Here is a 23,491-nt window from a genome sequence, read left to right as displayed (position 1 = left end):
CTTTTCTTCACTCTTATCTGGTGATTCTTAATTTCAAAACAATTGAAATCTTCACCAACCATCCTTTAGCAGAAGCACTGTCCAGGTTTGGATTAGAAATATCCCTGTCACAAGCGCAGTGGCTCATGCCTATAATCCCAACTCTTTGGGAGGCAGAGGCAGGAAGATCACTTGAGCCCACAAATTCGAGACTAGCCTGAGCAACATAGCAAGACCCTATCTCTACAAAAAATACAAAAATTAGTCAGGTGTGGTGGCACCTGCTTGTGGTCCCAGGTACTCCGGAGGCCGACACGGGAAGACTGCTTGAGCCCAGGAGTTCAAGGCTGCAGTGTGCTATGTTCATATCACTTCCTGCCATCCAGCCTAGTAACAGACCAAGACCCTGTCTCGGAAAAAAAAATTATAATAAAAAAAATTCTTCTCAATCTTACACGTCCAACTATTTTGCAAGTGATGATTGCTAAAATAGGCCAGGCAAGGGGGCTCACGCCTATAATCCCAGCACTTTGAAAGGCCGAGGCGGGCGGATCACTCAAGGTCCAGAATTCGAGACCAGCTTGACCAACATGGCGAAACCCTGTCTCTACTGAAAATGCAAAAAATTAGCCAGGTGTGGCGTCAGGTGACTGTAATCCCAGCTATTCGGGAGGCTGAGGCAGGAGTATTGCTTGAACCTGGGAGGTGGAGGCTGCAGTGAGCCAAGCTCCGCCACTGCACTCCAGCCTGGGCAACAGGAACAATATTCTGTCTCAAAAAAAAAAAAAAAAAGTGTTAAAAATGTTGGTTTTTGTTTGCTTCTTTTTTGTTTTGTTTGAGAAGGGTCTCACTCCCATTGGCCAGGCTGGAGTGCAGTGGTGAGATCACAACTGACTGAAGCCTGGACTTCCTGGGCTTAGATTTTTTTAAAAAAATGAAATCATACTTGCAACAAAAAAAAATCCCTACTAAAACCAAAAATATGTTATTTTTAAGTAGTCCACGAAATGGGTATTTGGTTTGGGTTTTTGCTGGTTTTATTTTATTTTTTTCTTGGCCAACCAGTATTTCCCCATTCTACTCATTTACACGCCTGGTCCCATTGATATTATGGGTTTCCAGTTAGGCAGCTTTGGTTTCTGTTGTTCATAAACAGAAATACTAACCAATACAACTGGTCTCCCTGTTCCCCCTCACCTGTACTTCCTGATATGAAACTTATAGCAATTAAGCATAAATTAGGCAACAATAAACCGAATGCTATCTTCCAGGTTAATTCCCCAGGTTATTTGTAAACTGGAATTAAGGAAATGAGGCACCGCAGTTAATACAGGAAGGGACTATTTCAGCCCTCAATAGCATGAGGTGTATTCATAAGAGAGAAAGATGTGAGTGCACAAGTGTCCCTCTGCAACAGTGGGGGTTAAGACTTGGACAATTTACAGTTTTACTCAGTCAGCTTTAGCAAAGAACTGTGTGTGGGAGGTCCCCTCCCTTTATTTAGCCTTGGGCTCTGCTATGGTACCTACTTGATCAGAAATAAATGCCACTAACAGGTCCTTGGGACTCGTGAAGGGGGATAGGGACAGGAAAAGTCATCATTAGGCAGTGACAGCTGACCTTATAGCTCTCCTTACGTACACAGGGACATTCAAATGCTTTTGTGAACATTATTATCTTTGCTATGCTTCCCAGCAATGCTGGGTGGAGACAGAGCAGATATTGCAGTCTCCATTTTACTGTTGACAACACCGAGCTTCAGACAGATGAAGTAAGTTTTCTCTCTCTTTTTCTTCTTTCTTTGATTTTTGTTGTTGTTGTTTAGACACAGGGTCTTCCTCTGTCTGTCACCTAGGCTAGAGTGCAGTGTAAGGATCACAGCACACTGCAGACTCCAACTCCCAGGCTCAAGTGATCCTCCCACCTCAGCCTCCAGCATAACTGGTACTACAGGCAGGCGCCATCATGCCGGGCTAAATTTTTGTATTTTTTGTAGAGATGGGGTTTCGCTATGTTGCCCAGGCTGGTCTCAAACTGCTGGAGTCAAGCGATCCTCCTGCCTCGGCCTCCCAAATTGCTGGGATTACAGGTGTGAGCCGCTGCGATGGCCCGAAGTTAAGTTTTGTAAGTTTCCGTAGTTGAAACCCACATTTTCTGACTTTGCCTATAAAGATATCAAAAAGGTAGGCTATGTAATGTATTGGCAAAGAGGAACAAGTGGTAAAAGTGTGAAGAGTTGTAGACCTTCAATTATTAATATCTACTATTGCGATAATGCCACTTGTTAGGTCAGGAGACGAGCACCTTACCTTAAGACGAGGACATCTGGTTGCCTGGGAGAAGGGACAGGCAGGGTATCCGGTGCTGAATTAATGTTTAATGAATGAGCGAGAAAAGGCAGGAGACAGAATGAGCAACCTGAGAGAGGGCCTGGTACCCTGTAAGGCGTTTTGATTCAGCAGAGAGTAAGGAGAAGCCCGGTAACACACCAACACTAGACCAAGACACCTGGCTCGCTGGTCAACAAACTTTTAGACTCAGATTTTGTTTTTCTCAGTGATGAGGTCTTAATAAAGAACAACGATTCTGCCTCCCAGCAACCCACTGTGGCTAATGCTGGTGGAAAACAGTTTCCTCTAGGCTTTGGGTTGCTCCTTTTCCTTTTTGCTTTCACAACCGAAATGCGTGCTCGGAGTGATCCAAGATATCTGAAGAATGGTGGCAGCTTGGAGGTGTTTCATCACTGTAGATTCCAGACGGCAGAAAGGCGTCCCCGCCTAGTGCCCCAGGCGATCGCTCGCTCCGAGCAGCGTCGCCCAGCGGGCAGAGGCGGCGGGTGTGTTCCGGGCCTCCCTCCTTTACGCAGCACTCGGCGCCCGCAAGCTGCCACCTCCCGGGGCGGCCAGGGGAACTCAGCAGGCGCTGGGAGGCGGGGGCCGCGGCCTAGAGGCGCCGCTATTGGCTGACCGGGCAGCGGAGGAGGGGCGGGGAGGCCGTGATTGGCGGGGGCCCGAGCTGAAGGGGGCGGGGCCGCTATTTCAGCGGAGTCCCTGTCGCGGCGCTGGCAGTTGGGCTGCTGGAGTGCGGCGCCACCGCGGAGGACAGGGGGAGCCGGCGGGCAGCGGGCGAGGGGGTAGCGGGGACGCCAGCGGCAGCCGCGGGGCGCAGGACAGGGGTCCGCAGAGCTGCAGCCTTCGAAGGCCAGCCCTCTCCGAGCCCGGGGCTGGGTCCCAGCCGTGACAAGGCGGTAGCCCCGCGTACACCAAAGAGGAGGCGGCTGTGGCGGCAGCGGCAGCCCTAGCCATGCTGTGCTATGTGACGCGGCCGGACGCGGTACTGATGGAGGTGGAGGTGGAGGCGAAAGCCAACGGCGAGGACTGCCTCAACCAGGTGAGGGCGAGGGGCAGGAGGGGGTTTCTGGCGGGTCCCGCGAGGCCGAGGGGCCTCACAGCGACGCCGGGCACATGGGCGCGCCGCCTACCAGGGGCCGGGAGGCACTGCGGCGCCGGCGGCGGCCGGGGGAAGCGCGTCCCCTCCTCTCCACGGACATGGGGCGCGCAGTCTCCTCCTGGCGCGCCTGGGGTGCGCGGAGGACGTGCGCAGCGGGGGCCAGCGGGGATCCACCCCCCATCCCCCCATCATCCCCCCAAACCCGCACTTTCCCGGAAGAAGGCGGCCCCGCACACCTGCCGCAGGTAGGTGCGTGATGCCGCCTGTCGGGTCCCCGCGGCGCCTGGCAGTACCATCCGCGTGCCAGGATGGGATGGAGTGGCTCGAAGCAGTCCCCGACCCCAGGGGTCCTTGGCAGACAAGCCCGGCCCTTGTCTCACGCTGCTTCTCAAATGCACCATTCACCTACATCTCCGGGTTTGCGAGGGACACGGGAGGACTAGCTTTGGGTCATCTACTGCTCAGTTGTTTTTAAGCATGTGTTGTTTCCTTAAGAGTGAGGGAGATCGGTGCCAAATGGTGCATAGGTGGTATGGCAGTCGGCAAATGTGATCCCAGGGAAACTCTGTGCCTTCGACCCCTCTAGCTCTGAGATGTCTGGGAAACCGCTTGTGAAGCTTAGCTGACACTTGTGGCATGTTCCTTCAATGTGTTTGATTTTTGGAGTCCAGATGGTTAAAATTGCCTAGATAATAAGTCGCCAGAAATCAGCTGGGCAGAGTATGCTGCTGGAGGGAATTCCGGTGATTGGAACAAGAAGGAAAATACCCTGTAGTTTCCCCTCCTCATCCTTTTGGAAGGCTACTTTTGAGGACTCCTTTTTTTCTCTATTGCAATTGGTCATGCCCTGGATGTTAAAGGGAATTCCGAGTCTCCGTATTACAGCTCGCGGTTTGATATCGTTGGAGCCGTAGAACTTGGTTTTTCCAGTTTAGATCAGGAATTATAACACCGTCGAACTTTGTGAAAAGTGCCAGCAATCTCAGTCTCAGGGAGCCGTTGATTTGCTTTGACATGTACCATTTGCTCATCCAGGCTGCATTCCTTTTTGTTTTAGGTGTGCAGGCGATTGGGAATCATAGAAGTTGATTATTTTGGACTGCAGTTTACGGGTAGCAAAGGTGAAAGTTTATGGCTAAACCTGAGAAACCGGATCTCCCAGCAGATGGATGGGCTAGCCCCTTACCGGCTTAAACTGAGAGTCAAGTTCTTCGTGGAGCCTCATCTCATCTTACAGGAGCAGACTAGGTAAAGTGAGCTAAAATAAACCAGTGTCAAATAGACCTTTGGTTCCCTTTAGAAGGGCCGCTGCATCTTCCCAGAGATACTCACAGGCAAGTTTGTTTTCATACAGAGTTCCATCTTAACACATTTTCCACGGCAGTCCTTTTGTTGAGGTGAAGAGGGAGCTACCTACTTGGCCTGAGTGGATTTTCCAGTCTTTCTTTTAGTTTTTCTTGTCTTTATAAACTTGATGCGTGAGCAGGGTTGAATTCTTACAAACGCTTAAGATAAGTGCTACCCGAGAAAAAAAGAAAGAAAGAAAAACCATCGACCAGACTGATTTCCTGATAGCAGCATCTAGTGCCCGATAGTAACCTCTGCCTCAGCTGTGTTACTATAGGTCATTGTAGACTGTTCTAACAGAAAGCAGGAAACAGTTCCTCTTGGGTTACTTAAACTTGGTCAGTTTCTTCAGCCTAGTGTCAGATTACAGTGTGCAGCAGACAGCTCTGTCTGACTTCAGGCAGAATTTTTTAAGTTTCTTGAAAATGTAATTTCATGAACTCTTCTAAGGCTGCTGTAACTGAATTCCATCCCACAGACATATCACACACGATTGGTGAGTTTAGACTGAATTTCTCTCTCTACATTGTAAAACACCACTGGCAGTGGTAGACAGCTGAAGCATGTGGTCTCATTTTTCAAACAAAATATGTTCTCCCCTGGACTGACTCTAATACTTTTCTCAAGAATGAGCCAAACTAGGAAACTGAATATTTATTGCTGAAAGGCAAGAGACTTCGATCTTATAGTGGTATAGCAAAAAATTAAAAAGGAAAACACCTACTTTAAAGACATAGCCGACTTTGGATCTAAGTTTTAATGTTTTTCGTAATTCTTTGGCTTAGAAATTTGCCATGCATGTGAAAAATGTGATTCTAAAAAGTTTAGGCAATGATGAATGAGCATTATTCTTTAAGAGTTTTTTATATGACATTTGCTTGTTTGTTTTACCAAAGAACTGATAGAAACTCATTTTGAAATACTATTCATTTGAATTTGAAACCTCCACTTTGCCTTGTAATCGAGGTTTAAAGGTTGAGACAGATTCATGGAATTCTTGGTGCCCCTGAAAATATCTTGCAAAATATTCAAGTGATTGCCTGCTTAAGGATGTTTTAGCTGTCTGTATTAATCAGAATAGGCCTTTTAAAATTATTATTTAAAGTTGATTTGTGAAAGCTTTTCGCTTTACTGTCATAACTTGCAGTCAAGTACAAGAAAAGATATAACCCAACATGTTGGAATTTTCATTGTGTAGTCCTATTATGATTTTGTAATTATTTCAAGGCCTCTAGATGCACCCCAGTTTTGATGGCACAGACTTATTTTTTAAATCTTCAGAAGCTTGGAGTACCAAATAACTGCATTTAAACAATGGCTGCAATGAAAATAGCATAATACATTTAGTTTATGAATATATTCAGACTTTTTTTTTTTTTTTTGAGACAGAGTCTTGCTCTGTCACCCAGACTGGAATGTAGTGGCACAGTCTCTGCTCACTGCAACCTCTACCTCCCAGGTTCAAGCAATTCTCCTGCCTCAGCCCCCCGAGTAGCGGGGATTTCAGGTGCCCGCCACCACGCCTGACTAATTTTTGTAAGTAGAGATAGGGTTTCACCATATTGGCCAGGCTGGTCTCAAACTCTTGACCTTGTGACTACCCACTTCAGCCTCCCAAAGTGCTGGGATTATAGGTGTGAGCCACAGTGCCCAGTGTATTCAGACTTTATGATTTACTAGTAGATGACGTCTACCTGTGCTTTCCTGTAATTGGGTTAGTAGCTATAATCAAGTCAATTTTATTCATGCAAGAAATAGAGACATTTTATGAATTAGAACTCGAATCAAATTTCCTGTCTTAGTTTCTCCTTTATTGACTCAATTGACTTGGACTCTCGAGATTCATAATAGTACTCAAAGAATGTACATACCTAGTTCAACTAGGTAATTTTAATTCCTTTTTGAAGTTGTATTGAAAAGTCAGTGTGGCCTTCACTTTTAACTACTTTTAATATATTGGTGAATTTTACTTGGTTTTGTGGGGTTGGCTGAAATACATAACTGCACTTAAGTTTTCATAACTAGATAAAGTGATTTGTAATTAGCATTTGTACCTTTTAGGACATCAGAAGCTGTACTGGGTCTCATTTACAATTAGCATTGTTTTTACATGCATGAAACTATAGAATAAAAACGCTTATGTTTATAAATGCTAGTAAATAAAGCTGGTTCATAAACTTCTTTGATGTTTAATTATTTTTTGTAAAATACTTATATAAAGTGCCATGAATATACAATAGATCTATGTAGTGAGTAAATTTAGCTTTGACTATCGAGTTATGAGAGGTGATTTTTTTTTTACTCTTTTCTGAATCATGAGGGTGCATGCAGTATACAGAAAGCGTCTAGACAGTTTATTAAGCAGTGCTGAAATATCCTGGCAGAGTTGTCCTCTGGGGATAATTAAGGTAGCCAAGTTGGGGAGGGCAGTTAACATATGAGCTCATATCAGACTGGGGGACCCTTGAGAGAATGATGATAGGCAGGAAGACCTGTGTGTCATAGGACAGCCCCAGGGAACCAGGCAGATGCCCCGTATTGTAGTTCCAGCTCTGCCACCAACTACCAGCCCTTCGCACTGCCATGGGCCCAGCTCTACCTCCTACTTGAAAGCCCCTGAAGAGATGGTTTCTAAATTTCTCCTAGCAGTAACTTTTTTCATTGCTTTTGTGTCCTCTTTATATTATTTTCCTTAATGTTTTCCTAAATATATGTCTCTGAAAACAGAAAAAACACGTTGTGTCTGCTTAGATCAGTAGGTAGAACTCTGATGTGGCCTAGTTTTAGATTTGGTTTTTCTATCCAGATTATGCTTTGCTCCTGAATGTGAACCTCAAATGGAAAAGGAGAGTCTTTTACTTTTCAGCTGGCATATTTCAGAGATGGAGACGGCAGGTATTTTCAGCAGATGTTTGCCATGCTATGGATTAAAATGAATAGTGAAACAAATTAATGTATTCTGGAAGCAGATCGGAAATAATAATCATCTTGGAAATTCGTGCCTTTCAAAGGCTTTGAGTTAACTGCAATTCCAACTGGATTTTGTCATCATTTCCCAAAGCAGAGATTAGAGAAATATATGCTTCATCTTCACAATGGTAGTTATACAAACCACTGCCAATAAAATCTGTATTTTTCCTGACATCGCCATGATTTAGCAGAGTTCTGTAGTCTTTGCTAGGAGATGCTTTGCCTAGGTAAGGCTCACCAACACATGGATTCTCTTTCCCAGGAAACAACCCCAGTCCAAGAGCTCTGTCCAAGAGACTAAACTCTCCCAAGAAATCATGCATCTTTCCTTTATAGCATTGAATGAGCTTATAATACTACTTATACTTATGTGACAATTAATTATCAGTCACTCTAATAACCTAAACTCTATTAAACAGGGAGCTGATCAACATTGTATCCCCAGAGTCTGATAAGTGTCTGTTGCATATTATTGAATCATAAAATTAACAACTTGGAAGTAAACAAAAATGGGGTTGACTGATACTACTAATAGAAGTTTTCTTAATAGATATTGAGGTATTTTTCACTTTGCTTCTACAAACTGAAAAGCTGAGAGTATCTAAAAGAAACCTCACCACTAAATGTTTTGAAGTGACTATTTTCTGTTTGAACTTAACTTAGAGCTTCTTCACATTCTTTTGCTTCCTTTCTTTCACCCTCTCTACCCCATCCCAGACCGTGTGTTTATTGTAGCTACTAGTTCTTCCCTAAAAGAAACTACTGCTTATCTGAGTCTTCTATGAAGGCCAGGTAGTTTTCAAGTTACAGCATCACTTTAACTGCAACCCATTTATAGTCCAAAGTACATATTAACAAGCTATTTCCCTGTCTTCCAACAAAAATCTCTTTTAGACATGTGGAAATCTAGGAAAGATAGCATCATTGAAAATCACAAAGCAAATGCCACATGCAAACCATAGGCAAATGGTAATTCCAAACCAATTCAGTACTCGGTCACACTGGTGCTAGCAATACCTGTAGATCATGTCCAAAGTCTTTCAAAACTGTCAGTGTTAGTAAAGATTTCTTACATAATTTACCTTTGTGTGATGCAGAGTGGCTAAGTTCTGTCTGGTGCTGTTGCAGTAGTAGCGATCTATTATAAAAGTGTCATTTATGTTCATCATATCAACCATATGCCTGAGAGTAGAAATATATATATATATATAATTATATATGTGTGTATGTATTGTGTATATATATGTATGTATGTATTGTGTATATGTATATGTGTGTATATAATATATATGTGTGTGTATATAAGTGTGTGTGTGTGTGTGTGTGTGTGTGTGTGTGTGTATTTGCATGCCCAAACACAAAATAGGCCTTGTAAAGAAAAAAGTTAAAAGCAGGAATGTAGTTATTTCCAAAGAAAGTACTAACTGAATTTTGAATTTCTGATTTAAATTTTTATTTTGCTAAGGCTATAGGATGTTTGTGTTATTACGTGTATTTATTTCAGCCAAGGAATGCCTGTCTGGGTACCTTCGTGCCCTTTTGGAATTTCTGGTATTTATGTATTTGTATGAAATATTCAAAGAAGGTTTTTTAAATGTCATTTAAAATTAAATGTGAGCATTTAGAAGGCACCTAGGGTCAGACTCAGGGTGACCAGTGTTGAGCAGCTGCAGGGACACTGGGTGTATTTCCTCTGAATGGTGTCCCAGTATGACCTGCTCCCAGCCCTCTTCTGTATCAGCCTCAGGACCTAGCAAGTAACTCAGGATGTGAAGACAGTTAAAAAGGTGATGAGGGCCTGGCATAGTGGCTAATGCCTGTAATCCCAGCACTTTGGGAGGCCAAGGAATGCGGATCACGAGGTCAAGAGATCGAGACCATCCTGGCCAACATGGTGAAAATATTTTACTCTACTAAAATACAAAAATTAGCCGGGTGTGGTGGGGCACACCTATAGTCCCAGCTGCTCGGGAGGCTGAAAAAGGAGAATTGCTTGAACTCGGGAGGCAGAGGTTGCAGTGAGCCGAGATCGCGCCACTGCACTCCAACCTGGCACCTGGCAACAGAGCCAGATTGTCTTGGAAAAAAAAAAAAAAGATGATGAGGTCTGAAAATTCCCTGCCTCCTGGAATAAATGTATCAAAAAGCACTCCTGGCTAATCTAGATTGTAAAGAAAGAGATTGTAGTTAACACTTTTAGATTTTGGGACTGCCTAGATTGGTGTTTGCCTAGGATGGGTATCTACTGTGAGTGAATAAGCACATTTTTTAGAAGTGCAGATTTTCTGCTTTCAATTAGTAGTGTTCTTCTGGTGTGGGTCGTGATCGCTTTTGAGCAGCTGCCGCCCTCCACATCTTTTAACTGCTTTAGAGCACTAGGAGCACTTTCATCAGTGATTCGCATTTTGTACTTTGGGCTTTGAAAAGGATCTCCTTAAGCCTACATAGAGGCCTAACTTGGTCATTATTTGGCTGTGACAAGTTTCTCAGTGCAAGCCGTCCATGAAGGAGATAAATGTGGTAGTTCATGTTAGATATGGCTAGTTATTTGAATCCTTGACCCTAAGGTATTTTTAGTAGTATTACTTCCTTAACTTCTTATGAAGATTTTCAAACAGACAGGAAAATTGGAGATTTTTACAGGGAACATATATATATATATTATATACACATACGCACTATATATACATACTATATACACACACACACTATATATTCTACTAGTGTATACTATATGCTCTATAGTATATATACTAAATATATACTATAGATACTAAATTCTATTAATAGTTTACTTGCTTTATTACATATTCATTCATTTATCAGTCCTCTACCCACCCATCAATCAGTCTTAGTTTTTAGATGCATTTCAAAATAAGTTGTATATAAGTATGTTTCCCCTCTAAATACTTCAGCACGCATAACATTAACTAAAACTTGATGTTTTCAGTTTTTTCTTTTGATGTAAAATTTACATAAATCCTAATTATACCATTTAATCATTTTTGACAAATGGCTGTGCTTGTTTAAATAAAAGCACTATCAAAATTTAAAACAGGATCATCACTCCAGAAAGTTCCCTCAAGCCCTTCTGCAGTCAACCCCTCCCCTTCTCCCACACCCCTGCCCACCGCACGCCATACCTCTGTCCTGTGTTCTTCCACCAGAGATTAGCTATGCCTGTTCAACTTTACCTGTATGGAATCTTGTAGTATGCACTCTTTGATGTCTGGCTTCTTTTGTTCATCACAGATGTCTGAGATCCATCCATATTGTCGTATGTGCCAGTGGTTGGTTCTTTTATATTGCTGGATAGTAGTCCATTGAATGACTCCAGTGTTTGTTCAGCCATTCTCCTATTAATGAACACCTGTTTTCCAGCTATTATGAATAAAGCTGCCATAAAGCTACCTTGTTTTTGGTAGAAACATGTTTTCATTTCTCTTGAATAAATAAATATCTAAGAATGGAATAGCTGGGTCATAGAGTAAGCAATTATTTCATTTTATAATTAACTGCCAGACCTTTTCCCAAAGCTGTTTGGCAATTGTGCTAGTCCATACTCCCAGCAAGAATGTAAGAAGCTAGTTCCTCCACATCCCTGCCAACTTTCTGGTGGGTGTGTAGTGGTCAAATGTTGTGGTTTTAATTTGCATTTCTCTGACAGTTAATAATGTTAAACACCTGTTCATGTGTTTATTGGCCTTACATGTATCTTTTTCAAAGTAGCTATTCAAGTCATTTACTCATTTTTGTTATTTGCCTTTATTTTTGAGTTGTACAAATTCTTTATACACCTTAGATACCAGTCCTTTGTCAGATATATGTTTTGTAAATATATTCCCTCTGGTGGCTTACCTGTTTTTCTGATGCCTCTTATGAGTAGAAGTTTTTAATTTTGGTGAAGCCTCATTTATCCATTTTCTTCTTTTGTGGTTATTGCTGTGTCCTGAGAACGCTTTGAAACCTGGAAGCTTTTACATTTAGCCCCATGATCCATCTTGAACTGATTTTTGTTTTACTGGAATTAAAGATACAAAACAGAAAACTCTCATAGCAATCCTGTTTTGATTTGATAGTTTTTAAATATAACTTTGCAGTCAAAGTTTGATTTAAAATAAACTGTGGTTAAGTGACTCCTTGGACTGAAGCGGGCTTACTGATGATCACAGTGGGGTCTGACAATGTGAGAGCGGAGCCAGCCATTACTTACTATGGCCAGAGTCAGTCACGACTTTCCAGGAGAAATACAGTTCAATTATCGGTTACTGAGACTTTGAAAAAATAGCTACTTAGCTGTTTTAAAGATGAGGTTCTTAAATTTTGAGTTTAGTAATGGATCTCGATATACTTATTTTACATTTGTCATTAAAAGCTCTTCAAAATGGTATAACTGGTGAGGTCACTGGAGGGCAGTAACTGAGAGGAACCCTCTGTGATGGGCAGATCAACAACTTCCAATGGGTTTGCAGAAAGTTCTGCTTTGATTCCCAGATGGTTGCTTTATGAGACAAGCCGGTGCTGAGAGGAAAGTTCTCTGATTACAACTCTTAAAAGATAAATGATCTAACTTCATTCCTTAACACTATAAGAAGGAATTAATTTTTAAAAGAGAAAAAATTTGAAGTACTTTGAAAGAAAAGAATATACTAAGAATATATGATTCATTTTAAAAATTAAAATTTGGCATATCCTTATATTCACTTTATTTTTTAAAAAAATCTTCCATAATGCTGAGTAAGCGGGAATTCATTTGTGCCCATAATGCTAGGACATGAGTTAGCCAGAATGTTACATCTTGGGCCCCCAAATGTGGTCCATGTATTGAAAACATCAGTTTTCTTAGTAGCTGGGTAACAAAGAAGAATCACGAATTAGAAGGTGTAACCTAAAGAATGTTTAAAAGGTGCAGTTTGAGCTTATTTATGCCCATAGAACATATTCATGGACATTTGCTTATGACAAAGAAAATTGTGTTTTTCCAAAGACTTTCTTTCAATTCATGATTCTAGAATGTAGCCTATAATGAATTGATCTTTAGCGCAAAAGAATTCACAGCAGGCGTGACTTCTCTGACTGCATCTGCTTCTTTTGATATTATTGGTAACCTTTCACCTACTTTACAAAAAAAGGGAGAGGCAAAACCCAGGAGCCAGATAGTTATAATCCAGGTGGTTAGAGGAGAAAATACTTGATTCAAAACCACACACAAATATTGAGCCATCATTGAAGCTCTTGTTGGAAACGTGTCTCAGAGCTCTGCTGTCCTCTGTCTTGGAAAGAACCTATTAGAGTGCTGACCTTTGCTACCAGTGCTCCATTGTACTGTTCTCCTGAAGAGCATAAACTTGTCAGCTACATTGTGGCTGGAGTTACTTTGATTGGATATGTTTCTTTGTTCTAAAAGGCTGTATGTCCATCTAAAAAGGATCTCTCAGACATGTTTACCCTATAACCCCAGCTTAGGGCTGGGCACAGAAGCAATGCAAGACAAATATTTATTGACTTGAAATGAAAAGATTGCTTTATAGCCATGAAACTGCACAGTGCAGGAAGGGCCTATCAGAAAACTGATGTTGACAGTAAAGAGAAGGATTATTCATGCTTACCAGGCATCCTCTGCAGTCCAGGCTAGAATATGGAGTATGTCGAAAAGGTCAATCAGCCCCCTTGCCCGACCTTTTCTTAAATTCTGGCCCATATGCTGAGAAGGATCAGTGGTACTCTCAGGCTGTCTGCCACCTGCTTACATTTTGTTACTGCTTCTTTGCCTTTGATTTTGGCCACTGTCTCTCCAGAAGTATAGGCATGGGTAGGGTGGAAAAAGATATGGAATTGATTCAAAACTCTTCTTTTGTAGGCTACACTTACTCTTTAATAAAGCAGGAACTAGTCTCTAACTTTAGACTTGGAAAATAAGTTAAAAGCCACTTTTACATAAGCAGTAATTAAACTAAGAACACTCACTTTGTTGTGGCAATATTCTTAAAGTCTTTCAGAACATAATTTCTTTAATGTAAGCAGAGATGCAGATTTTAGTTTCCTAACAGTACGTCCTCACCCCGGTTGAATACAGAGATGGCTACCTTCACCGAGATGAAGTTTATCAAATGGTCATCTAAGAAGCCTTTTGAGGCCTGCAGCAGTGCGGTAACACGGTGGCTTGCCGAGAAGGCTAGATCACGGTCCTCAGGTAGCTATTCTACAGCAAATTATTTTCATGGTGATTTCTTTGCCCCAGTGGGGGCTCCCTTCTCAGGTTAGCAGTATGTCAGAAATACTTTAAAGATTAGCAGACATTTGGGTTAATAAAAACCATGTTTATCTTCTTTCAGGCTATTACACATCCGTACTGTGGTTTCTTCACAGGGGCTTTGAAAAAAGAAAAAACTGCAGTATTTGGCAGAGCTTCATCGTTTTAAATATTTCTTTATCATTATAGAATGCACAAAACATTGAATTTAAACACTTCTTAGTGAAAAATAAGATTAATGACTCTCGTCAGCCGGACATTTTAGACTCAGTATAGCACCTCCTTAGATTTATAGCCTCACTGTCTCCTCCTTAGCCGATTCTTACCTTGTTTATGTTCCTCTACCTGGAATGTCAGACACAGATATATTATTAAACAGAAGCAGTGTTGAGGACATCGCACCTGGCTAAAGTTATAACTCATTTGTTAATGGGAGGAATATTGTGGCAATTAAGCATGTTTGAGAGGTTATCACAAGTCATCAAAGGAAGGTTAAAACTTCACATTCACCAGACACACATGTTAAAACTGAGGCCAATCTGTGCACAGGTTCAGATGCTCTTCAGAGTTTTGGGCAGTGTGACTGTCTGAATTTTACAGTTTTTAAGTGTAACATACCTTTCAGTAAATGTAGAATATAGTATTGTATACAACTAGAACAGGCTCAAACAGGTTGCAACTAAGATTGGAATGTACACTAATCACAGACTGTATGCAGTTTTATGTACATTTTTGGAGCTCTCTGATGTTTGGGGCACTTAATAAGTCATATATAATATGCATGTTATGTCAAATGCTGTAGTAGAGGAATAGAGGATTTGCATGTGATATAGACCAAAGGGTATCCAAGCAAGCGGACAGAAAGAATGGCCATCAGGACAGAGGGAGCAGCAAGACCAGAGACACTGGGGCATGAACCTGCTTCCTGGATTTTCCAGAGAGAGGAATCCTTCCCTCTCCTGGTGCATAGCAGCTGCAGGGAATGACAGGAGATATGGCTGGAAAGCTGGAGGCAGATGGTAGAGACTCCTCTGATCCATGCTAACAATGTGCTCCCTTGGCAAGCCATATAGATCCCTTGAAGGATTTTGAGCAGAGAAATGACAAGTTTATGCTAGAAGCAAGCAGCATGGAAGGTAGACTGCTGGCATGGAGTCTGGAGGAGGAGAGCAGCTCAGAGAATAGTGTACATTCTTGCTTCAAGTAGTGTTGAGAAGGTACAAATGGGAGGACAGAACTGGATTTAAATAGTTTTCAGAGACAAGAAAGTCAAGTGAAATAGGACAGAGTCAAAAGTCAGTCTGTAGTCTCCATTGGGAGAAAAAGGGCTTGGGGAAGAATATATGGAGTTTGGTTTCAAATGAGCCAAAACTGAGGTACTGAAGAACATCCAGGTGGTAAAGCCTATAGGAGATTGGACATTTTTCATGTGATTCTTAAGAGAAAAGCTGACACTGAGACTAGAAATTGGGATATCATTTAAATAAAGATGAGAATTTTGTCTTTATATAGAGAGTTCCTTAAGATTCTATCAGAATCCATGTCAAGATACAATTTTTCTGATTAAAATAATTTCTTTTAAAACATTGTAAGGCCAGGCATTGTGGCTCACTCCTGTAATCTCAGCACTCTGGGAGGCCGGGGCGAGTGGATCACAAGGTCAGGAGTTGGAGACCACCCTGACCAACACAGTGAGACCCCGTCTCTACTAAAAATACAAAGATTAGTCGGGCGTGGTGGCACGTGCCTGTAATCCCAGCTACTCAGGAGGCTGAGGCAGGAGAATCTCTTGAATCTGGGAGGCAGAGTTTGCAGTGAGCTGAGCTCCAGCCTGGGTGACAAAGTGAGACCCTGTCTCAAAAAAAAAATTATAATGCAGAAGCTTATGTATAATTATTTAATTATTTTATGTTTTATAGCCTTAATGTTACAAAACTTGTCTTAAGTAAGTTTATTTTGTGTGGGTCACAACTTTTATTTCAGAGAAACTTAATTCTTTTACTTTGATTTTGTCTTAATACTGATGATTTTTTAAAAGAGTTCTTTATTATTAAGCATTTTCAGTGTGACTTTTAAAATTACTCTCCTTAAAAGTGACTGTGAAATTGCTAAGTAGGTTGAGTTTGATGTCAGGTTATCCCCAAGCATAAGCTCACTCTCACCTTGCTTTGCAGGCATATCTTTTTCTTGCACATCAAGGAGGCCCTCTTGGCAGGCCACCTCCTGTGCTCCCCAGAGCAGGCAGTGGAGCTCAGTGCTCTCCTGGCCCAGACCAAGTTTGGAGACTACAACCAGAACACTGCCAAGTATAACTACGAGGAACTGTGTGCCAAGGAGCTCTCCTGTGCCACCTTGAACAGGTGAGGCTGCCATCAGGGCTACTGAGCTATCAAATGCATAAGCATTTCCAGAAGAAGATAAATCTGTGAAACATACACTTAATTTGTGAGGTTAAGACTAGGCCATTGTCCAATTTCACCGATAATTTTGAAAAAATTTGTTAGCCTTTTATTTGAAAAATATATAAACACAACGTGAAATGCTATATAATGAGAATTTTTTAAACCTCTGCCTTTAAGTACAAATCTCCTAAAATAAAGTCTATTATGTATATTGGTGTTTTCTTCATCCCAGCAAGAATTAAACCAGGAGATCTAACACAGGCATTTTAGTTATCTATTCCTGCATAACACCCCAAAACGTAGTGGCATAAAACAACAAAAATTGTCTCACAGTTTTGTAGGTCAGAAATCTGGCCATGTCTTAGCTGGGTCCTCTGGCTCTTGAGACTGTAGCCAAGCTGCAGGTGGAACTCAGCCTCATCTGAAACCTCGACTGAGGGTTGCCTCCATGCCAGGTGGACTTCTGCAGTTTGTTGGTCATCCTCCTTCCCTGGCCACAGGGGCTTCACAGCTCAACTTTATACTTATAAAGTATATGTGGACAAATGCATGAGACTTTTCAACATACACATTTGGCTTATGTATATTTTTAGAGACTTTCCATAATTTTTCCAATTCATCACCCATCCAGCATCCCCAAAGCGTTTTTACCAAATATTTAATAGTTGAGATCTCAGTGTCTTAGACGTTCTTTACAGTGTTTGCTAAATAAATGAAAGATGAGTCATGCATAAGTTTTAAGTTGTTGTGATTTATCAGTGTTAGTATATTTCACTGGTGAAGACCACATAGGTTTATGTCTAAAGTTAATATCTGTATAATTAATTCTCTGTCCTTTTGGTGTCCTCCAGCATTGTTGCAAAACATAAGGAGTTGGAGGGGACCAGCCAGGCGTCAGCTGAGTACCAAGTTTTGCAGATTGTGTCAGCAATGGAAAACTATGGCGTAGAATGGCATTCTGTGCGGGATAGCGAAGGGCAGAAACTGCTCATTGGGGTTGGACCTGAAGGAATCTCAATTTGTAAAGATGACTTTAGCCCAATTAATAGGTAAGCCAAGACTTACTTGGTTTTGACCTAGGCATGTGTATACTTCTGTAGCTCTCAACGTAATAGAAAGTAGGAAGGGATTTACTCAACAGTCAGCTTTTAGGAATGACAGGTTTCATTTTGGTATGTACATTAATTTTATTCAGGCCTGAATAACCATTTTAAATGTTAATTCAAGACGTACAATGTGGCAGAGTTAACATTTTCCAAATAATAATGCATTCACTGCTGTAAAAAACTTGTTTTCACCTCTAGACGTGCATGTGGGCACACGCAACACTTGTTCCCACACTTCCCTCCACATATGGCCAACTGCTTTCCACTGCACCTTTATGACCAGGCAGCATCATGGTGATGGGATAGCCCTAGAGGAGCTGTCTTGATTTTTCTGCTGGGTCATGAGCAAACGGGGATCCCACAACGGCACACGCATGGTGAAGAGTCACTTCTTCTAGATCTGCTTTCTTTTCTCTTCCCGTCTCTTAGGATAGCTTATCCTGTGGTGCAGATGGCCACCCAGTCAGGAAAGAATGTATACTTGACGGTCACCAAGGAGTCTGGGAACAGCATCGTGCTCTTGTTTAAAATGATCAGCACCAGGGCAGCCAGCGGACTCTACCGAGCGATCACAGAGACACACGCGTTCTACAGGCACGTATCCTGTGGTCACTTCAGCATCGTAGCTCTAAGGTTTTTAGGTGACAGCCAGGCTTCCACGGTTCCTTGAATCATTGTGTCAATGAGTCTAGTACAGAATTTAAGACATTCTGAACATTTTGTTTCTGTAGTAGCAGTGGGGTCCTTATTAATGTAGTCTTGTTTTACCCACAGAAAGTGCATGTGTGTGAGCCACACAAAGACATTCTCTGCTTACCTCCTACCATATTTTCTTATGCCATTGATCCAGAAACAAACTGTGTTAGGAGTTTTCTATGCATATTTGATCAATACGACAACCCTAAGAGGTTAAGTATTATTACCCTAATGAAGATGAGGGAACTGGGAGGATAAATATTTACTTGGTCTAGAACTCAGGTTCAAAGCCAAGTTTGACCACCCTAAAGGTAACCCTGAGTGGCTGGGCCTGCTCTGCTGCCCAGGAGAAGAATAGCACAGGTCACCTTTTCATTCTGGCAGCGCTGCTCTCCTGAGCTCTCACTGCGTATGAAAGGATTTTTTAAAAATTGATTCCCTCATTTCAGAGGGTACTTTAAAGCCAAGTTGTGATTGGACTCAGGTATTCGGACAATTAAAGCTAAGACATTTAAGTTGTAGGCAACTTGGAACCTTTTTATGTTAAAACAGATGCGCAAATTGTGGAACAGAATGGAAAATTTGGAGGCATTTCTAACATAAAAGCCAAGACTTCAAAGCAGATATCCTTTTTCTTCCATAAGCAACTTGACTCTGTAGCTTCTGTCTGACAGAGGAGCTACGTGCCCACTGCCCTCTGTATTTACGGCCACTTTACCAAAGCCATGATGTTAGGAGCTATTAGAGAAACAGAGGTGTAGTCACTGAGATATTTACCATATGTAAAACTGGAAGGACTTACTTTCACACATGCAGACAAGAATATGGAATATCTGCTGACATTTCTGTTCTTATTGACAACAGCGGATTAGAGGGCTGCCAGGCTCTTCGGTGTTAAATTAGATGTTCAATCTTGCCTTGCAGGTGTGACACGGTGACCAGCGCCGTCATGATGCAGTATAGTCGTGACTTGAAGGGCCACTTGGCATCTCTGTTTCTGAATGAAAACATTAACCTTGGCAAGAAGTATGTCTTTGATATTAAAAGAACATCAAAGGAGGTGTATGACCATGCCAGGAGGGCTCTGTACAATGCTGGTGTTGTGGACCTCGTTTCTAGGAGCAACCAGAGCCCTTCAAACTCACCTCTCAAGTCCTCAGAAAGCAGCATGAACTGCAGCAGCTGTGAGGGCCTCAGCTGCCAGCAGACCCGGGCGCTGCAGGAGAAGCTGCGCAAACTGAGGGAAGCCATGCTGTGCATGGTATGCTGCGAGGAGGAGATCAACTCCACCTTCTGTCCCTGCGGCCACACTGTGTGCTGTGAGAGCTGCGCTGCCCAGCTGCAGGTACGGAAGTCAGCTGCCCACTTTGCTTTTGCCAGCAGCCTCACCTGTCCCTCCTCTTAATGGGGAGTAGGTGCCAGGTACTGGCTCACTAATGCACAGACAGGGAATGCCCATCTTCAGCCGGAAAGGGTCTTTGTATTTGGTGACTTAAAAGATATTGCCCTTTAGAAACATTTTAGATTAGCGTACTATTTTCAACAACATAATTACTCCAAATTACATCTTTTTTTTCAAGTTCTGGAAATGAGGCTCAGATTCCTGGGTAACATATCTAGTTAGCAGCAAACCCAAGGACTAGAATCCAGGCCTCCTGACACCTGCTCCATGCCTGCTTCCTCCGTTTCAAGTTACCTCCCATTTTCTCACACTTAGGAGGATGGTCTTTATTACTTAAGACATTTGGAAAAGAATACTTCTCAATTATCCATAGATGGGTTGTTGACTCTGGTATTGCTGATTAATTTCCTTTTATGGCTGCATATGCCTCAAGGGCATATGAGTTGACTGTTATTTAATAGCAAGTCAAACTAATTTTAACAACAAAGAAAAAGCGGAACTCACATTGAGTTTTCTTCCTTTCTTGCATGAAGAGGAATTTTTTATTTCCTCTTACACTAGTTTTTTCAGTTTATTTTTATTTCTCAGAAGTGTTTGCTAAATGTCACTATGGTTTTATGTACAACTGGTCCTAAGTAATAATTAGTCTTTCAGAAGCTGTTAATTTCAGAGCTAGTAAAACCAAACGCCGCCCGCCCGTGTCCTCTCCCCAGAGGCAGTCATGGGCTTGTCTTTTTCTGCCCACCTATTCCGACTCTTATCCCTGAGTCTCTCCTGAGGGCTGATGATGAACCCGGACTTGCTGAGAAGCCAGCCAGGAATGTGGAGCTGCCACCTATGGCTAGGAGCAGAGCCCCCTCCCTGGCCCGTCAGCCCAGAAATGTTGGCCTGAGTCAATTAGCTGAGCTAAGGACACAAAATTTCAAGGAGGGTCTCCTCCCTTGCTGCCTGAAGGGTTATAATCTACTCACATAGAGACCACATTCTGCACAGAAAGACGTCTTCGGTAATTGCTTTACTCATTGTGACTTATTTAGGGTTCGACTAAAAGTGTGATTGATTTCCTTCAGTTTATACAATTTCATAATATTTATTTTTAAGCCCTTGTAAAGTATAAACTTTCAAACTTGTGAGACAGCAAAGATCTCTACCAATTGAAAGCCAGAAATCGCCGTGATCACAATTTATTTAGAACACAAAATGCACTAGAGACCCGGGTGTGCGCAGAGACACAGGCCCCCCCGCTAAGGCGTTCATGCTAACAGACTGTTGGCTTTTCTTTTCCAGTCATGTCCCGTCTGCAGGTCGCGTGTGGAGCACGTCCAGCACGTCTATCTGCCAACCCACACCAGTCTCCTCAATCTGACTGTAATCTAATCTGTTGTGCTTTTATTGGACTTGCCATGTTTCCATCAACTGCACTATTATAAATTATAAAAATGATAGATTGTGGCGAAAGTAATTACTCCAGCACCCATCTGCCACACGATGTTTAAAAAAAAAAAAAGGAAGAAAAATAATACAGCTACTCCTCACTGCAAAAACATATCCATGTGTAGAATCAACAACTCCAGTGGTGGGGACCAGGAGGAGCTCTGGGACGTGGACACGTTCCTTGGATGTTGATTTTTTTATGATCAAGTAAAGGAATAGGTAAAGTCTTTGATGTCAGTGAAGTGGCAACATAGCCAAAAAAAGTTGGGTACCTTTTAGGAAATGATGTTGTAAGTCTCCTTAATGTATCCCGAGGTAAGTTTCCTACCGGCAGCAGATTTTGTAAGAATTAGATTTAAGAATTTGGTTCTTTTTGTATGGTCGTGGAGCTCCAAACATTTTTAATAGGAAAATTTTTCTTAAATCGTTGTCGTTTTAATGTCATTCTGTCTTATAACTTGATCAAGAATTATTGAAATGCAAAAAGATTTAAAAATCAGTTCTCGGAGGCTGAGGCAGGAGAATCGCTTGAACCCGGGAGGCAGAGGTTGCAGTGAGCCGAGATCTCGCCATTGCACTCCAGCCTGGGAGAAGGGGCCAGACTCCATCTCAAAAAGAAAAAAAAAAAAATCAATTCTGTGACTTTTAAAAAGTTGACAATGTTGTCATATTTAAACCAGTCTGGCTAGTAAAAAGCAGCTCACTCAATATGGTGGCTCCCTATTCCTTTTCACTCCCCCATCACAACCCCCCTCCCCCAAGACTTTCGATTATAAAATGCTACCAATTTGGTTATAAGATTACCATGGAGTAGTCAAGTACTCCCCGGGCCTTCTGAGCTGGTAGAATATTTGATTTCAGACTGAAAACGGAGAGCAGTCTCCTTGGGAAGAGAAAGCAGAGCTTGCTGAGTGAGAGACGGAGCCTCATGGAGTACAACTGAGGGTGGTTAACTCATCACTTCTCTCAGGCCCTCCATCCCAGCTTCACCCATGGTGTCGCTTCACTGGAACTGTCAAGCCTTTTATAGCCTTACCAGAAGTATTTCGGTATTGTGTCCTTTTCTGTGTTTCTTGGGTTTTGTTGTGTTAAAGTAACTGCTTAAGTATTAACTTTGGGCTGTCCCCTCTGTATGTTTTGGAGGGGCCTTGGTTCTTTTTGCTTCTGTGTTCTTAAACATGTTTTCCACTCCCACTTGGGCATTTTGGAAGCTGGTCAGCTAGCAGGTTTTCTGGGATGTCGGGAGACCTAGATGACCTTATCGGGTGCAATACTAGCTAAGGTAAAGCTAGAAACCTACACTGTCACTTTACTGAGACTTCTGAGTATACTTTTCATATTGCCTTAATGTAGCAGTAATGTGTTGATGCATTTGTTTCTTTGCACAGACATTTTGTCAAATATTAAAACTCTACTTTTTTATGGCACATATTAGCATATAAGCCTTTATTCCAAGAGGTATTTATTTTTTCACTTGTAAAAAAACGTTTCCACGTAAAGAACTCTGTTATATCCTAGAGGACTCTGTCTTTTGTATTCAGGATAATAAAGACTTTAAAGCAAACATGGGTGTGTGTATTGTCATTTAATTCATTAAGCTAATTTTATTTCATTTCAAAGAAATAAGCAAGGGGTAACATCACAGTTGGTATCTAATTTGCTCCTACCTGGAATTTTTTTTTTAAATGATTTCAGTGCTCTACAAATTCAGAGAAATTTCTCTAGTAGCAAACTAGAGAAATAATCCTTGAAAATATAGTCTTTTTTTTTTTTTTTTTTTTTTCAAGAAAATTTGAAAACATTTAGTGTATTGGTTCTCACTGAGATCACTTCACCTAATCTCTTATCTATGTTTTGGGGTGGTAGGATTGCAATATAGGGGATGTGGGGTCACATACATAAACAGATGAAAAGAAAAAATGAGGAAAAGTACTTGAAGCTACTGGAGAAGGAAGGGAGTGGCAAAGTTGGAAGTTAACAATAAACCCAGCTGGTGGTATGACAGGTGGGTGGAAAGAGCCAGTTCAAAAACGTAGCATATTTGGGGACCTGTGGGCAGTTTGGCGTAACTGAAATACAGTGTATGTGGTTGGATGGGTTGGGATGGAATAACAGGAGATGGGACTGGGAAGTTAGGCTGGGGTCTTATCCAGTAAGGTGCTAGAGGCCTGGTAACCCCTATTCCCAGCCCTACTGATAAGGTCAGTGTCCACAAAGGTCATGAAAGGGAATCCAGAAGTGCTGGGTTCCTCAGTTCTGTTCACCGCATTCATGTCTCTTGTCCATAGATCTTACTGCCTCGCCCAGGCTCTGCCGAGCATGTGTCCTCTGAGTTTTTAGTAAAGGTAATAGCAAAATGAAACCATTGCTAGTAATGTGCCCTAGAGACTGGAGCTGTCAGGTAATCATTCAGAATTTAAAAGCTCGTCTCCACATTCCTTCAGATGAAGAA

At 41.9% G+C, this 23,491-nt stretch overlaps 1 protein-coding gene and 1 long non-coding RNA gene across 2 annotated transcripts; one reads left to right on the top strand and one right to left on the bottom strand.

Moving 5' to 3' along the window:
* Positions 1–3,005: 3,005 nt before the first annotated feature.
* Positions 3,006–22,607, top strand: MYLIP (myosin regulatory light chain interacting protein). The gene is made up of 7 exons (XM_032247661.1): positions 3,006–3,369; positions 4,487–4,677; positions 16,174–16,359; positions 17,253–17,450; positions 17,937–18,101; positions 19,128–19,548; positions 20,893–22,607. Exons 1-7 carry the CDS (start codon positions 3,283–3,285, stop codon positions 20,980–20,982), a joined length of 1,338 nt encoding a protein of 445 aa, XP_032103552.1. The 5' UTR covers positions 3,006–3,282; the 3' UTR covers positions 20,983–22,607.
* LOC116529763 lies at positions 8,779–11,714 on the bottom strand. Its single transcript, XR_004259657.1, has 3 exons — positions 11,605–11,714; positions 10,890–11,102; positions 8,779–8,928 (listed from the first exon to the last, which is right to left on the bottom strand). It is a non-coding gene; the product is annotated as an uncharacterized LOC116529763 (long non-coding RNA).
* Positions 22,608–23,491: the final 884 nt, after the last annotated feature.

The sequence above is a fragment of the Sapajus apella genome, unplaced genomic scaffold (assembly GCF_009761245.1).
Source record: "Sapajus apella isolate SASKATOON/1434 unplaced genomic scaffold, GSC_monkey_1.0 scaffold63, whole genome shotgun sequence".
Taxonomy (NCBI): Eukaryota; Metazoa; Chordata; class Mammalia; order Primates; family Cebidae; genus Sapajus; species Sapajus apella.
Note: the sequence above shows the minus strand (reverse complement) of the source record. Positions and strands in the feature narration are given on the sequence as shown.